The sequence below is a fragment of the Rana temporaria genome, chromosome 5 (assembly GCF_905171775.1).
Source record: "Rana temporaria chromosome 5, aRanTem1.1, whole genome shotgun sequence".
In the NCBI taxonomy this organism is placed as follows: Eukaryota; Metazoa; Chordata; class Amphibia; order Anura; family Ranidae; genus Rana; species Rana temporaria.
In genome coordinates, this window is record NC_053493.1 from 239978173 (window position 1) to 239995658 (window position 17486).

Below are 17486 nucleotides of genomic sequence, written 5' to 3' on the forward strand. Positions count from 1 at the left end.
AACTGTAGTAATAACAAGCTTTACAGACATAAGCATTCATGTAATGACGGTACAGAGTGTCAGTTTCCCATTTGTGAAAGCTTGTTGAAATCCTTTTGCAGGAAGACATGGATATTTGTAACATGAACCTGTCGCGCCTTGTGTAATTTTAGCTCATGTGGTCATTAATCAGTTATGTATTAAAGGTAGCGTGGGATGGCGATCCCAAAATTTGGTTATTACCAGCGAAGTGATCTTTCAGCTACAAAGATGACTAAACGCGAAATACAGGTGACGGTGAGAACACGGCTAAAGATACATTTCAGCAAAGCCATTTACCTCCTATCTGTGTGTTTTTATTACTTAAACAGATTTTCCAGGGTCCTATAAAAGTATGGTAGGTCAGGTGCCGCATATTATTCCATGAAATGTATGAGGGTGAATGACTTGTGCTTCGTAGCGGATCCCCTTCGCCTAGACACACCATAGGCCAGGGGTCTCCAAACTTTTCACTTCAAGGGCCACATTGTAAATTTTACACAAATTTGCGGGCCGAAAAAAAATCTGTTATTTTTGACTGAATAATTTATTCCCTCCCTCAGAGCCCCCTCACACACATTTATGTGCCCTCAGAGCCAACCATGCACATTTTATGTCCTCATTACAACCCCTATGTACATTTGTGCCCCCCTCAGAGCCGCCCATACACATTTATGTACCTTCACACACATTTGAGTCCCCCTCAGAGCCCCCATGCATATTTTTGTCTCCCCTCAGAGCCCCCCATCACAGCCCCCTTACACAAATTGATGTTCCCCTCAGAGCCCCCATGCATATTTTTGTCTCCCCTCATGCACATTTATGTCCCCATCACAGCCCCCTTACACAAATTGCTGTCCCCCTCAAAGTCCCCATGCACATTTATGTCCCCCTCACTCACATTTGAGGCCTCCCCCATGCACATTTATGTCCCCCATGTACCCTTCAGAGCCCCCTCCCCCTTTTTTATGTTCCCCTCAGAACCCCCCCTAACACATTTGCCTCCTCATCAGAAATCCCTATGTGCCTCTGAAATAGCTATCAAGCAATCACTAGCTTCAGTGCATATCTGCTGCACCTCCCAGCTGTGGTCCTGCTGTTACATGGGCACCCTGTGTAAAAGACGTCCTAACAGGAGGACTCCGACAAAGTACTTCATTGGTTGCTAGGCGGCCCTAGCAACCAATAGCACAGTACGGCACTGGGAGGGGCAGGCTTTTTCAGGTTGCAGGACTTGCTCTGTATAGTGCGCGGGGGGAGTGGTGTATGGAGCGAAAGTCTTGCAACCCGACAAAGTTTAAAGAGACCAGTCCCTGCAGTGTGTGAGAAATCAAGCTGCGGGCTGGAAAAGACATCCCAGCGGGCCGTAGTTTGGAGACCCCTGCCATAGGCTGATCTCGGAGATTTTATCCCCCACCTGCTCTTCCTTACATTTACCTGGTTAGTTGGAAGCTTACATCATCCCTTACATAGAAATCTAGCATTTCTGTTTCCAATTAGGCTGTGTTGAGAAGTTAAAGTATATTTAAACCCAATCACTAACATCTTATATAAGCGTTAACATTTTAGAGGAATTCCAGAAGTCACTTTCAGTGTTTTTCAATCTGCAACTTTCATTAAAATACAGTCCCTTGAAAAAGTATTCACACGCCTTGAATTTTTCCACATTTTGTCATATTACCAAAAACCGATTTTTTTTTTTTTTTACAAATAAATATGTGAAAAGTGTGGCGTGCATTTGTATTCGGCCCCCCTGAGTCAATAGTTTGTAGAACCACCTTTCTACAGCTACAAATCTTTTTGGATATGTCTCTACCAGCTTTGCACATCTAGAGAGCGACATTTATGTCCATTCTTCTTTGCAAAATAGCTCAAGTTCTGTCAGGTTGGATGGAGAGCATCTCAGAACAGCCATTTTCAAGTTTTGCCACAGATTCTCAATTGGATTTAGGTCTGGACTTTGACTGGGCCATTCTATTTTCAATTCCTTTTTATTAGTTTATACAAAATGTTTACAGTTATACAAGGTTCATTACTATACATATTTGTTCCTTCTTGTTATGTCTTGTAATAAAAATAAAGAGAGCCTTGATTGATATCTATTAGCTTCTATGTAAAAAAAAGAACTACTATATTCGCACTAACTTATTCTTAGGCCTCGTACACACGATCGGTTACCTGGGAGGATAACGGTCTGATGGACCGTTTTCATCGGTCCAAACCGATCATGTGTAGGCCCCATAGGTTATTTAACCTTCGGTTAAAAAAAAAGACAACTTGCTTTAAAATTTAACCGATGGATTGCTAACCGATAGGTCCAAACCGATCGTTAGTACGCACAACCATCGGTTAAAAATCCACGCATGCTCAGAACGAAGTTGACGCATGCTTGGAAGCATTGAACTTCGTTTTTTTCAGTACATCGTTGTGTTTTACGTCACCGCGTTCTGACACGATCGTTTTTTTTAACCGATGGTGTGTAGGCGCGACTGACCATCAGTCAGCTTCATCAGTTAACCTATGACAACGGTCCGTCGGTCCGTTCTCGTCGGATGGACTTATCGTGTGTACGCGGCTTTACTCTCTACCATTCCTGTTCATATCCCATCATATCAATCGCACACAAAAAAATAATAATAATTTTTAAAATGTCTCTCCATTGCCTCTTCTTACCTCTTTCGACTGGGCCATTCTAACACATGAATATGCTTTGATCTAAACCCTTCCATTGTAACTCTGGCTGTATGTTTAGGATCATTGTCCTGCTGGAAGGTGAACCTCTGCCCCAGTCTCAGGTCTTTTGAAGACTCGAACGGATTTTCTTCTTAGATTGCCCTGAATTTGGTTCCATCCATCTTCCCATCAACTCTGACCAGCTTCCCTGTCCCTGCTGAATAAAAGCATCCCCTCAACACGATGCTGCCACCACCATGTTTCACAGTGGGGATGGTGTGTTCAGGTTGATGTGCAGTGTTAGGCTGCATTCACACCTAGGCGTAGGCGTTACAGGCGTTTTTACGCGCGTTTTTTTCGCGCGTTTTGGTGCGCGTTTGCGCGCGTTTGTGCGCGTTTGCGCGCGTTTGCGCAGAGCGACGTCCAGCGTTTTTTTTTTTTTTTTTTTGACCAATAGTAAAATAGATCACCTCTGTCATCATTTGTTGCTATGTGAAAGGTTTTTTTTTCCTCTTCCTGGGTGATAATTCCTCTTCCGGGTCATCCTTGTGCTTCTGACTCCATTGTGAAAATGAGTGATGACGAGATGGCTTTGTTAATGGCAGCAGCCACTGCTAGCCAATATCTTATAAACGAGAGGCAGAGAAAAAGGAAGAGGCAACGCAGATTTTGGATACACCCCGTCATTGCTGATCGGGAAGAAAGAGGGCAATTTTGGGTGATGTACCAAGACCTCCGTGACCATGAAGACAAATTTCTGGACTACACCAGAATGTCCATAAAAAGGTTAGTAAAAAATGATCTGGAATCATTTATTTTTTACATTGTACCATTTGGGTTGCCACCTTTTCTTCAAGTCAAACATGTACACTTCTGCGGTGCACAACTATTTTTTTTAATACTATGAACTATACATATATTTTGTTAGTATTTTACATTTCTAATCATATGAATATAATAAAAATAGTCCCCTTTCCATTGCAGTGCACAGAGTTCCCCCTTTACATTAGAGTCCACAGAGTTCCCCCTTTACATTAGAGTCCACAGAGTTCCCCCTTTACATTAGAGTCCACAGAGTTCCCCCTTTACATTAGAGTCCACAAAGTTCCCCCTTTACATTACAGTGCACAGAGTCCCCCTTTACATTACAGTGCACAGAGTCCCCCTTTACATTACAGTGCACAGAGTCCCCCTTTACATTACAGTGCACAGAGTCCCCCTTTACATTACAGTGCACAGAGTCCCCCTTTACATTACAGTGCACAGAGTCCCCCTTTACATTACAGTGCACAGAGTCCCCCTTTACATTACAGTGCACAGAGTCCCCCTTTACATTACAGTGCACAGAGTCCCCCTTTACATTACAGTGCACAGAGTCCCCCTTTACATTACAGTGCACAGAGTCCCCCTTTACATTACAGTGCACAGAGTCCCCCTTTACATTACAGTCCCCCTTTACATCACAGTCACCCTTTTGCATATCAACTCCCAGATTTCCCTTTCACTGTATGGGTTAACCAACATAATCTGATTGAAGCGAGACCTCAAGATACTCAGACATAAGGGATGCTCTGTGAACCATGATCTAAGGGGGAAACCGAGATCTCTGATGTACGGAGAGGACTCCAATGTGAGAACTCTGATTTATCCTAGTGTACTCACCAAGAGGCAGGATAGAGAAAGGGGGGGGGGGTGCTTCTGTCAGACAGCGATGGAGGGTGAGCTCACTCACCCCTTGGCAGATAGCACATCTCATCCTGGTATATCTGTGGCTGCTGGGTTGTAAGTTTTCATCCCCTGCAGCCATTAACCCTGCCGGAAATCCATATTCTGGTCAGAAAAATCTGTCAGAGTGTCGGGCAGTCTGAAACCCGGACACATGATTCCAAACCCGAACTGTTCTGGCGAATCCCGGAAAGGTGGCAACCCTAGTACCATTCCATTGCCAATTTTAAATTTCATTTTCCTTTACAGCTTTGATGAGTTGCTGGAATTGTTGATCAACAGATTGCAGAGGATGGACACCTACTTCCGCAACTGTATCCCCCCTGTGGAGCGACTTATCATAACACTGAGGTAATTTTTATTTAGCGCTTTGAATGTAATACACTCTATTATATATATATATATATATGTGTAATAAAAACCAAACAAAAATTCTGTAGGAACAAAATTATTTTAATATTTTAATCAACCAAAACATTGGGTCGTTTTTTTTTTATTAGGAAAATATACACAAAGTGCCTATATGTTTTATACATATTCCTTAATTACAATTGATGTAAATTTGGGGAGGAGTCCTCTTCCCCGTGCGGTGACATGGTGACCGACAGTGCGTGGGCAAAAGGGGGCCAAGTGGAGGTGGTGCTGTCTTCCCCTGACCAATTGGAAGGTGGTGTTGCTTGTGGTGGTGGTGGTGTTCGTGTTGGGGCATTCCTGAAAGTCGATTGTCTCGGTCGATGTGGGTAATGTGATGTAGGTGTAGTCGTTAACGCAGGGTAAGTAGAAGGTGGTGGGTGGTAAGAAGAAAGTGTTGTAGGAGGCAGAGTACTGTATGTGACAGGTGGTGTTGAGAGATGAGGAAAAGGAGAATGAGGGTGGTAAGAAGAAGGTTGTGTATAAGGAAAAGGATTCAGAGAAGTGTGAGTGGAAGGTGTTGGCACAGGAGGTAAATGAGATAGAGTGGTGGTCAAAGGATGGTGAGCAGAAGTCGGTGGTGGTGTTGGTCGAGGAGGTTGGTCGGAAAGCTGTGGTCCTGTCCAAAGGGTAACGGGTGGTGGGGAGAAATGGGTCGTGGGTGGTGTTGGGACATGCTCGGTCCGTTTATTGGCATATGGGCCATAGGGTGGTGGTGGTTCTGATAAATCGTCAGCTTCTGTCGGGGGTATAAATGTCGAGATGTATCTAGCCGTACAGGACAGCACCACCGCTTGCAGATTTGGGGGAACTTTATCGATTAGTTCCCCCAGACATTTTGCTACATTTTGGCCATATGATCTATTGCTCATCCGGTCAGACATGTTTGTCATAATGTCCAACATACGATCCAGGGCTGGATCCGGAGCAGGAGCCCTCCTACGCAGAGCATGCGGAGGTCCAATATGCGCGATGTTAACTGGGGACTGCTCTGCAAGTGGTCTCGTCGCATTAGAATTTGATGCCTCGGAGTGCTGCGGTTCCGGCTCCAGAGTAGCCATCGCTTGATCCCCCGATGCCACGCTCTCTCTGTCCCCTCTCTCTGCCACGCTCTCTCTGTCTACTACAGCTGTGGCAGCCTCGTCCCAGCAGCTTTCAGTACTGAAAAAAGAAATCATGTATTCAAAAATAATTTTAAACATTTGGTTTACCGAGCAAAGTACAGATAATGGTTTACCTCCCCAAATCCAGCACCGGTCTCAGAAACTCCAATTCCTTTGCGTGAACGTATTCTTTTACCGAACATGCTCCACTCCCACTTCGCCGCTGCTCCCGCTGTGCCCTCAGCTGGCGAGCGTAGGCGTCCCGTATGCTCTTCCATTTGAGTTTTAGCATTTTCACTGTAAAAAATAAAATAAAATAATATATATTATTTTCTTTGTAGGTATCTATCAACTGGACAATCGATTGCAAGTCTGCATTACTCGTTTCGTATTGGAAGATCTACTGCCAGTTATATAATTCGGGACACCTGCAGTGCCATTTGGGAAGTCCTGAAACCCATTGTGTTTAAAAAACCGGCAGCAGAGGACTGGGAAAAAATTTCCGAAGTATTCTGGGAACGCTGTAACTTTCCGAATTGTCTAGGAGCGATCGATGGGAAACACATCAGGATTGTTAAGCCCATGGCTAGTGGGAGCCAGTATTTCAATTATAAGAAATACTTTTCATTCGTCTTAATGGCTGTGGCTGATGCCAATTATTGCTTTACCTATATTGACATTGGTTCCTATGGAAGTAGTGCAGACTCAGCGATTTTTGGGAACTCCTCTTTTGGGCAATTACTTCGAACGGATGGTCTGGACCTTCCACAAAATAGTCCACTCCCGGGCACAAACGGCCCTCCCCTACCAAGTGTCTTTGTGGGTGATGAGGCTTTTGCTCTGAACACACACCTACTTCGGCCTTATTCAGGACATAATCTGAACGAAGAGAAACGCATATTCAACTACCGGCTTAGCAGAGCACGCCGCGTAGTTGAGTGTGCTTTTGGAATTTTGGCGAACAAGTGGAGGGTTCTCCACACACCGATTGTCCTCAACATGCAAAATGCCATTAGTGCTGTAGAAGCGGCGTGTGCCTTGCACAATTTTGTCAGGCAGCGCGATGGTCTAGATTACGAGGAGCCAGTCCATGAGACTCTGGAAAGAGCTCATTGGACTGGTGTACGTGGGAACACACAGGGGACACATGTCCGTGAACAGTATGCGGCATACTTTGTCTCTCCTGAAGGGCAGGTCCCTTGGCAGCTCAATTCCATTGAATTTATTGAACTTTTCAGCTTTTGACACGCTTATTTTGTGAAATATAATCTTTACTATGCTGTTTTGCGGAAAAAAAATAAAAAATGATTCATGTTTTAAGAAGTCTCATTCTAATTTTATTTTGATACAGTTTTATCATTGGGTTCAATAGCCCTATCATATTGTGTGCCATTTTATATTAGTGACATTCTATCAATTGTAAACTTAGTTTATGTATTTATTCTGTGGTCTAATAAAGGGCCTGTAAGTGACCGCCTAGACGTGGGTTGGGGGTCCGATCAGGACCCCCAGGGTACATCCGGGGGTTAAGTGGCTCTATATGTGTCCCCCTGCGTGTCACTTTCTCCTCCTGTGTAAACACAGGAAGAGGGAAGTGATGACACTGAAACCAGTACACGTAGGCACAATCCCCTTTTGGATCTCCAATCCACTCCCCCATCCCCTTGTCACAGTATCAATGAATGCAGTGAACATATATTTACTGATCACTGCAGGCAGTTTAGTGTAAGGTCCTGTGTAGCCCCCGTCCCCACCTGCCGCTGTAGTCGCTAGGTCGATTGAATTTTTTTTTTTTTTTTTTTTTTAGATTAAAGATGTGTAAAATAATATTTTTTTTGAAAAATGTCACTACATTGTTGGATTATTAAAAATCACAGAGGGGATCAAATACCACCATTAACCACTTAAGCCCCGGACCAATACGCTGTCTAAAGACCCAAGGTGTTTTTACAATTTGTCACTGCGCTGCTTTAACTGGTAATTGCGCGGTCATGCAATGTTGTACCGAAACGAAATTTGCGTCCTTTTCTTCCCACAAATAGAGCTTTCTTTTGATGGTATTTGATTGCCTATGCGATTTTTATTTTTTGCGATATAAACGGAAAAAGACCGAAAATTTTGAAAACAAAAGATTTTTCTTATAACAAAAAGTAAAAAATATCGAATAAACTAAATTTTAGTCAAACATTTAGGCCAAAATGTATTCAGCCACATGTCTTTTGTAAAAAAAAATCGCAATAAGCGTATATTTATTGGTTTTCGCAAAAATTATAGCGTCTACAAACTAGGGTACATTTTCTGGAATTTACACAACTTTTATTTTATGACTGCCTATCTCATTTCTTGAGGTGCTAAAATGGCAAGGCAGTACAAAACCCCCCCAAATGACCCCATTTTGGAAAGTAGACACCCCAGGGAAACTGCTGAGAGGCATGTTGAGTCCATTGAATATTTTTTTTTTTTGTCCCAAGTGATTGAATAATGACAAAAAAATAAAAATAAAAAAAAAATTACAAAAAGTTGTCACTAAATGATATATTGCTCACACATGCCATGGTTATATGTGGAATTGCACCCCAAAATACATTCTGCTGCTTTTTCTGAGTACGGGGATACCACATGTGTGGGACCTTTTGGGAGCCTAGCCACGTACGGGACCCCGAAAACCAAGCACCGCCTTCAGCATTTCTAAGGGCGCAAATTTTTGATTTCACTCCTCACTACCTATCACAGTTTCGAAGGCCATAAAATGCCAAAATAGCACAAAACCCCCCCAAATGACCCCATTTTGGAAAGTAGACACCCTAAGCTATTTGCTGAGAGGCATGTCGAGTCCATGGAATATTTTATATTTTGACACAAGTTGCGGGAATATGACAAACTGATTTTTTTTTGCACAAAGTTGTCACTAAATGATATATTTCTCACACATGCCATGGTTATATGTGGAATTGCACCCCAAAATACATTCTGCTGCTTCTCCTGAGTACAGGGATACCACATGTGTGGGACTTTTTGGGAGCCTAGCCGCGTACGGGACCCCGAAAACCAATCACCACCTTCAAGATTTCTAAGGGCATAAATTTTTGATTTCACTCCTCACTACCTATCATAGTTTTGAAAGCCATACAATGCCAAGATGGCACACAACCCCCCCAAATGACCCCATTTTGGAAAGAAGACACCCCAAGCTATTTGCTGAGAGGCATGTTGAGTCCATGGAATATTTAATTTTTTTTGCCCCAAGTGATTGAATATTGACCAAAAAAATAAATAAAAAATAAATTACAAAACGTTGTCACTAAATGATATATTTCTCACACATGCCATGGTTATATGTGGTATTGCACCCCAAAATACATTCTGCTGCTTCTCCTGAGTACGGGGATACCACATGTGTGGGACTTTTTGGGAGCTTAGCCACGTACGGGACCCCGAAAACCAATCACCACCTTCAAGATTTCTAAGGACATAAATTTTTGATTTCACTCACACAAATCTTGAAGGTGGTGATTGGTTTTCGGGGTCCCGTACGCGGCTAAGCTCCCAAAAAGTCCCACACATGTGGTATCTCCGTACTCAGGAGAAGCAGCAGAATGTATTTTGGGGTGCAATTCCACATATAACCATGGCATGTGTGAGAAATATATCATTTAGTGACAACGTTTTGTAATTTTTTTTTTTTTTTGGTCAATATTCAATCACTTGGGGCAAAAAAATGTAATATTCCATGGACTTAACATGCCTCTCAGCAAATAGCTTGGGGTGTCTTCTTTACAAAATGGGGTCATTTGGGGGGGTTGTGTGCCATCTTGGCATTTTATGGCCTTCAAAACTATGATAGGTAGTGAGGAGTGAAATCAAAAATGTATGCCCTTAGAAATCTTGAAGATGGTGATTGGTTTTCGGGGCCCCGTACGTGGCTAGGCTCCCAAAAAGTCCCACACATGTGGTATCCCCATACTCAGGAGAAGCAGCAGAATGTATTTTGGGGTGCAATTCCACATATAACCATGGCATGTGTGAGAAATATATCATTTAGTGACAACTTTGTGCAAAAAAAAATCAGTTTATCATATTCCCGCAACTTGTGTCAAAATATAAAATATTCCATGGACTCGACATCCCTCTCAGAAAATAGCTTGGGGTGTCTACTTTCCAAAATGGGGTCATTTGGGGGGGTTTTGTGCTATTTTGGCATTTTATGGCCTTCGAAACTGTGATAGGTAGTGAGGAGTGAAATCAAAAATTTACACCCTTAGAAAGCCTGAAGGCGGTGATTGTTTTTTGGGGTCCCGTACGCGGCTAGGCTCCCAAAAAGTCTCACACATGTGGTAGCCCCGTACTCAGGAGAAGCAGCAGAATGTATTTTGGGGTGTAATTCCACATATGGGGGGAGTATGTTTTGCGCGTGGGTGTAAGTGTTACTGGCACTAACTAGCTACCTAGCGGCACCAGCGACACTAATACAGCGATCAGAAAAATGATCGCTTAGTGATGCTGGCAATAGGGGGGTGAAAGGGTTAACTCTAGGGGCAATCAGGGGTTAAAACCTTTATTAGAAAATGTATGGGGGTACCTAACGCTATAAAAACCTAGCGGGCGAACCTCAAAAAATAACTAGCTACCTAGCGGCACTAATACAGCGATCAGAAAAATGATTGCTTAGTGACGCTGGTAATAGGGGGTAAAAGGGTTAACTCTAGGGGCAATCAGGGGTTAAAACCTTTATTAGAAAATGTATGGGGGTACCTAACGCTATAAAAACCTGGCGGGCGAACCTCAAAAAATAACTAGCTACCTAGCGGCACCAGCGACACTAATACAGCGATCAGAAAAAAACGATCGCTTAGTGACGCTGGCAATAGGGGGTGAAAGGGTTAACTCTAGGGGCAATCAGGGGTTAAAAACCTTTATTAGAAAATGTATGGGGGTACCTAACGCTATAAAAACCTGGCGGGCGAACCTCAAAAAATAACTAGCTACCTAGCGGCACCAGCGACACTAATACAGCGATCAGAAAAACGATCGCTTAGTGACGCTGGCAATAGGGGGTGAAAGGGTTAACTCTAGGGGCAATCAGGGGTTAAAAACCTTTATTAGAAAATGTATGGGGGTACCTAACGCTATAAAAACCTGGCGGGCGAACCTCAAAAAATAACTAGCTACCTAGCGGCACCAGCGACACTAATACAGCGATCAGAAAAACGATCGCTTAGTGACGCTGGCAATAGGGGGTGAAAGGGTTAACTCTAGGGGCAATCAGGGGTTAAAAACCTTTATTAGAAAATGTATGGGGGTACCTAACGCTATAAAAACCTGGCGGGCGAACCTCAAAAAATAACTAGCTACCTAGCGGCACCAGCGACACTAATACAGCGATCAGAAAAATGATCGCTTAGTGACGCTGGCAATAGGGGGTGAAAGGGTTAACTCTAGGGGCAATCAGGGGTTAAAACCTTTATTAGAAAATGTATGGGGGTACCTAACGCTATAAAAACCTGGCGGGCGAACCTCAAAAAATAACTAGCTACCTAGCGGCACCAGCGACACTAATACAGCGATCAGAAAAATGATCGCTTAGTGACGCTGGCAGTAGGGGGTGAAAGAGTTCACTCTAGGGGCAATCAGGGGTTAAAACCTTTATTAGAAAATGTATGGGGGTACCTAACGCTATAAAAACCTGGCGGGCGAACCTCAAAAAATAACTAGCTACCTAGCGGCACCAGCGGCACTAATACAGCGATCAGAAAAACGATCGCTTAGTGACGCTGGCAATAGGGGGGTGAAAGGGTTAACTCTAGGGGCAATCAGGGGTTAAAACCTTTATTAGAAAATGTATGGGGGTACCTAACGCTATAAAAACCTGGCGGGCGAACCTCAAAAAATAACTAGCTACCTAGCGGCACGAGCGACACTAATACAGCGATCAGAAAAACGATCGCTTAGTGACGCTGGCAAAAGGGGGGTGAAAGGGTTAACTAGGGGGTGATCAAGGGGTTAAAAGTGTTAGGTCCAGTGTAGGCCCCTACCCCCCCCCCCCAATAAAGGTTTTAACCCCTTGATCACCCCCTAGTTAACCCTTTCACCCCCCTTTTGCCAGCGTCACTAAGCGATCGTTTTTCTGATCGCTGTATTAGTGTCGCTCGTGCCACTAGGTAGCTAGTTTTTTTTTTGAGGTTCGCCGCCATGTTTTTATAGCGTTAGGTACCCCCATAAATTTTCTAACGCTATAAAAACATGGCGGCGAACCTAAAAAAAAACTAGCTACCTAGTGGCACGAGCGACACTAGTACAGCGATCAGAAAAACGATCGCTTAGTGACGCTGGCAAAAGGGGGGGTGAAAGGGTTAACTAGGGGGTGATCAAGGGGTTAAAAGTGTTAGGTCCAGTGTAGCCCCCTACCCCCCCCCCCCAATAAAGGTTTTAACCCCTTGATCACCCCCTAGTTAACCCTTTCACCCCCCTTTTGCCAGCGTCACTAAGCGATCGTTTTTCTGATCGCTGTATTAGTGTCGCTCGTGCCGCTAGGTAGCTAGTTTTTTTTGAGGTTCGCCGCCATGTTTTTATAGCGTTAGGTACCCCCATAAATTTTCTAACGCTATAAAAACATGGCGGCGAACCTCAAAAAAAAACTAGCTACCTAGTGGCACGAGCGACACTAATACAGCGATCAGAAAAACGATCGCTTAGTGACGCTGGAAAAAGGGGGGTGAAAGGGTTAACTAGGGGGTGATCAAGGGGTTAAAACCTTTATTGGGGGGGGGCTATCCTGGACCTAACACTAACTGCCTGACACTAACTGCCTGTCACACTGAAACTAAATGCAGTGATCAGTAAATGATCACTGCAATTTAGTGACGGTGTGACAGGGGGGGGCTGGTGGGGGCGATCGGGGGGTGACCAGGGGGGGATCGTAAGCCTATGTGTCTGTGTGTCAGTGTAGTGCTTGTGTACTCACTGTGTGATGTCTCCGCTCCTCCGCCGGACGAAAATACCGGCGGGAGGAGCGGTGACATCACTTCCTCCTCTGCCTGTGTTTACAATGCAGGCAGAGGAGGGCGGGGGAGGAAGCTGATTGGCTGGGGAGCGATCCGGAGGGGGCGGACAAAAACGAACTGCCGCCCCCGCATCCCGGAACGCTCCTGAAGATTACCGACCCGCGCCATGTACCGGGGGGGGTCCCGATCGGACCCCCGACCCCCGTCAAGCAGGGCACGTACAGGTACGTTGATGTGCCTGTCCGTGCCATTCTGCTGACGTATATGTACATGAGCGGGTCGGGAACTGGTTAATAAGCTCTATTTGTGGGAAGAAGAGAACGCAATTTATGTTTATAAGCCATGTCGCATGACCGCACAATAGTCATATTTGTAAAGACACATTTTTAAACTTAACAGCATATTGGTACGGTAATAAATGCCTACTGTAACGACAAACAATCATTCCATTATTTCATTAGTGGCATTTTGTATTTCTGTTATGTTTTTTGATAGAGTTTACCTTTGCTATCATGGGACTTATTTATCCGTGCCCAGTTCTCATAGATTTGGCTCCCAATTGAACACCAAGCGTCCCAACGGGTGGTCCTCATTTTGTAGCCCGGTGCCCTGCTGTCATAAAGACAGGGGTGCTCCTTCACCATCCTGATGAAATTTTCAGGCTCCAGCATGGAAAGGGTTCTATCAAATTCGGCCTCCATTGATAAAAATGTGACTTTTCTTTATTGCAAGTAAAGTAAAATGGTGATTTCACAAGTTCCTGTAAAAAAATATGTCATTTCCTGTTTTGTTTTGGAGCTGTATGGGCGTCAAAACGCGCGTAAAAACGCTTGCTGTCGCGCGATACGCTCAATTCGCGCGTTTCCCATTACTTTCTATGGTAAAAAAAACGCTCAAACGCCTATGTCGCGCGATTCGCGCGACAAAAAAAGGTCCGGGACTAGTTTGAGCTTCGCGCGACAGGCGTTCAGGTGTTAACAGGCACCATAGGAAACAATGTTAATTCTGCCCTCTCGCGTTCGTGAGCAGTGCGTTTCAGGCGTAAAAACGCCTAGGTGTGAATGGGGCCTTAGTTTTCCATCACACATAGCGTTTTGCTTTTAGGCCAAAATGCTATTGTGGTCTCATCTGACCTTTTTCCACATGTTTGCTGTGTCCCCCATTCGGCTTCTCGCAAACTGCAAATGGGACTTCTTATGGTTTTCTTTCAACAATGGCTTTCTTCTTGTCACTCTTCCATAAAGGCCAGATTTGTGGAGTGCACAACTAATGCCGCGTACACACCATCACTTTATGTGATGAAAAAAAAAACGACGTTTTTAAAAACGTCACTTTAAATGACCGTGTGTGGGGGAAAACGTAGTTTTATGTCTTGTGAAAAACGACAAAAAAAAAATTGAAGCATGCTTCAATTTTATATGTCGTTTTTCAAAACGTCATTTTTTACTTCACAGAAATTGACCGTGTGTAGCAAAAAACGTAGTTTAAAACGACGTTTTTACACCCGCGCATGCCCAGAAGCTAGTTATGAAGCGAGCTTCAATGGAAAAACGTGGTGAACGTAACCTCGCATTGCTAGAACATTGTGAGAAAAACGATGGTGTGTAGGCAACTTCGTCTTTGAAAATTGAAGTTTCAAAAACTTTGTTTTTTACTTCACAGAAAATGTCGTTTTTTTTTTCATCACATAAAGTGATGGTGTGTACGCGGCATTATAGTTGTCCTGTGGACAGATTCTCATACCTGAGCTGTGAATCTCTGAAGCTCCTCTTGGCTGCTTCTCCCCTTGCCTGTCCTATCAGTTTAGGTGAACAAGTGGAGCTTCCATTTTTGGGTGAAGCTCTGCTTTAAGAACCAGTCCTAATAACTTTTTTTGCTTTTTGGGGGGGGGGGGGCAACAATAAGCACCCCAATTTTGGACACTCTATCATTATTACAGAGAGGTTTTCCTTCTTTGAAAAAGAGGTTTATCATTAATGGAATTAGTTTTTTTTGTGATTGTTGAAGCATTGGGAAATAATGTTTTGATTCCAGTAAGACTGTTGTATCCAAAAACTCATACCTATTTTAAGAGTTAATATTAGAATGGAATACAACATCCAGTGTTGTCTGGAGTGCAGTATTGTGCTTAGTCAGGCTTAGTTATGAATTTTAACATCGCTAGTATAGACACCTAAATGATGGGAAACATGTAAGGCTTTGTATTCTAGTCTGTGTCTTTCTGTCCTAATGACCCTGCTTCCCCTTGTATCTTGCTCCTGGTGTCACAGGAACGTGGTGAAGGGAAATCTCCCCAATGTAGTCACAGAAATCAATAAAAATCTGACAGATGTTCGAACTCTCCCGCATTCTATCTAAAACACAAACATTTTGGCTGGATTATGGATTTGTCTAAATTTTGTAAACTGTATTTTTCCCTTTTTAGATGTTATTTAATCGTAGCAGTGATATAAAACGCAGGATTCAAGGAAACAAAAATTGTACAATAATGCTTTATACTATACCTTTCTTACCTCATGTTTAACTTCTACTCTGCAGGTTTGACCATCTGTGGACACAACTGTCTTCTCACTGCAGAATGGATCTCTGCCAGTAAAATAGTGTGCCGTGTTGGACAGGACAAGAATGACAAAGGGGACATCATTGTTACCACCAAATCTGGGGGAAAAGGAACCTCAACAGTGTTCTTTAAGTTACTCAAGCCTGACAAAATTGGTAAGTAACCTACAATTTATTTAAATTACCCTCATCAACACAGTACATATACTTAAAAAAATCACTTTTTATGCCATTAAAATTAATCAAAGTACAGAATTAAAGTTAGATTCTGGTCGGCGAGTGGGCCTTCAGGTTGAGCGGCCACATATATGCGACCTTGTTCAAATATGAAACTGTGTTGAGAGCACATGCCCTGCATGCTCCTGACACAATCGCTGGTGGGCATTAAAAAGCTCCCGATACATACTTGCGATCGGGATCTTTCCGATCATGTGACAGCTGTGAGAACCAATCACGGCAGTCAGATGACTTGAGTGCTCGCCTCTGCCTCCTGGCATTTAGAACTTTTAAAGGGCCTAGAGGGGTCAGTGGGAAAGTGATAAAGTCATATTAAAGGTTGAATAAAAATACATTTTTTTTTTTATACTTATCTGCTCTATGCAATGGTTTCTCTTCTCGGGTCCCCCACTGGGGATCTTGCCACCTCCTCTTCTCAGAATGCCCCCATAGCAAGTCACTTTCTACGGGGGCACTCGTCCATAAGACACAGAGCGGGTCTCTGCCCCGCCCTCCTCACTGGTTGTGATTGACAGCAGCAGGAGATAGTGTCTCACAGCCAATAAGGAGGCAGATACCTGGGAAAGCAGCTGCTCTTGTGCACATCGCTGGATCAGGATCGGGCTATGTCAAGTATTAGGGGGGCTGTGGGAGGTAGGCAGCATACTGAAGGTTTTTTACCTTTATACATAGAATCAGGGCTGTATCCTGGCCTAGGCCAAGAAGGCCCAGGCCTAGGGCAGCACGTTGCAGGGGGGCAGTATGGAAAGAGTCCCCGCCGGCTTGCGCTATACTGTTAGTGTAGCGCCAGTCTTATGGGGCGTACTGGACAGAGAGGTAATTAGTCTAGTGCCCCCGTAAAGAAGCCACACTGCTTCCGGCCAGCATTCTGCAACTGTGGGGGGCGGAGCTTCTAATTTTGACCGTCCTATTATCCTGAACCACAAACCTTCCTCACTGTGCTATGTATTTTCTGCTTCACAATTGGCATGGTTATATCTTCTTAGTCTTCTCCATAAAATTTGCAGAATTTTGTGCCTAAAGTAGAACTATACACAACACTTTTTTTTAGGGAAGGGCGGGTCTTAAACAGCAATGGGTGTGGCCTTGACAGGAAGGGGTGGGTCATATTTAAATTAGGGGGTGCACGAGTTTAGTCAGGCCTAGGGCAGCACAAAACCTAAATACCACTGCATAGAATGCATGAAGGTAAAAAGCCCAGAGCCTTTGGTTATACAGGGCATAATTATGCTTATGGTATTTATAGTATTTTGTATTTATGTAGGTCAGGACCAGTAGACATGAATTTGCCAGTAAAGCCACAGTCAGTTTTGTGGACTGTTATAAAACCCTGCCCATTCCTGAATGTTTTAAAGAATGTAGCTGTCAGTTGACAATATAATTGTGAGATTCTGTACATTTTCCAAATCTGAAAAAAAAAGTCTTGATTCCCCCTATCCACCCTTTTGAGGTGGATGGGGATATCCTTCCACTGTGCCTTTTTGTTTTTTGACCGTGGTGAAGCTTCTCTGCTGTCAGAATACACTGACCATCACCAGCAGAGCTGAATAAACAGACATTTTGCAGATCAACTTCTGTACAACTACCCTGCCCATACATGGCCTGAAACTTGGCCCGTCCCTGCTTGGCCAGTTCAATATCGATCCATGTATGGCTGGCCTTAGTGTAATAAGCTGGCCGTTTGAGGCACACACAAAATAATAGGTTCCTGTAATCTTGTATTTTCTTGAATAAACTAATAATAGTACTGTTTTCATTC

At 43.8% G+C, this 17486-nt stretch overlaps 1 protein-coding gene across 1 annotated transcript in view; it reads left to right on the forward strand.

Annotated features, from left to right (window-relative positions):
- EXOC2 (exocyst complex component 2) overlaps positions 1 to 17486 on the forward strand; it is a 308760-nt gene that overhangs the window by 17481 nt on the left and 273793 nt on the right. Inside the window, exon 2 of the mRNA XM_040353634.1 lies at positions 15470 to 15646. Within this exon, the coding sequence (XP_040209568.1) occupies positions 15470 to 15646 (177 nt within the window). The remainder of the gene's footprint in view (positions 1 to 15469; positions 15647 to 17486) is intronic.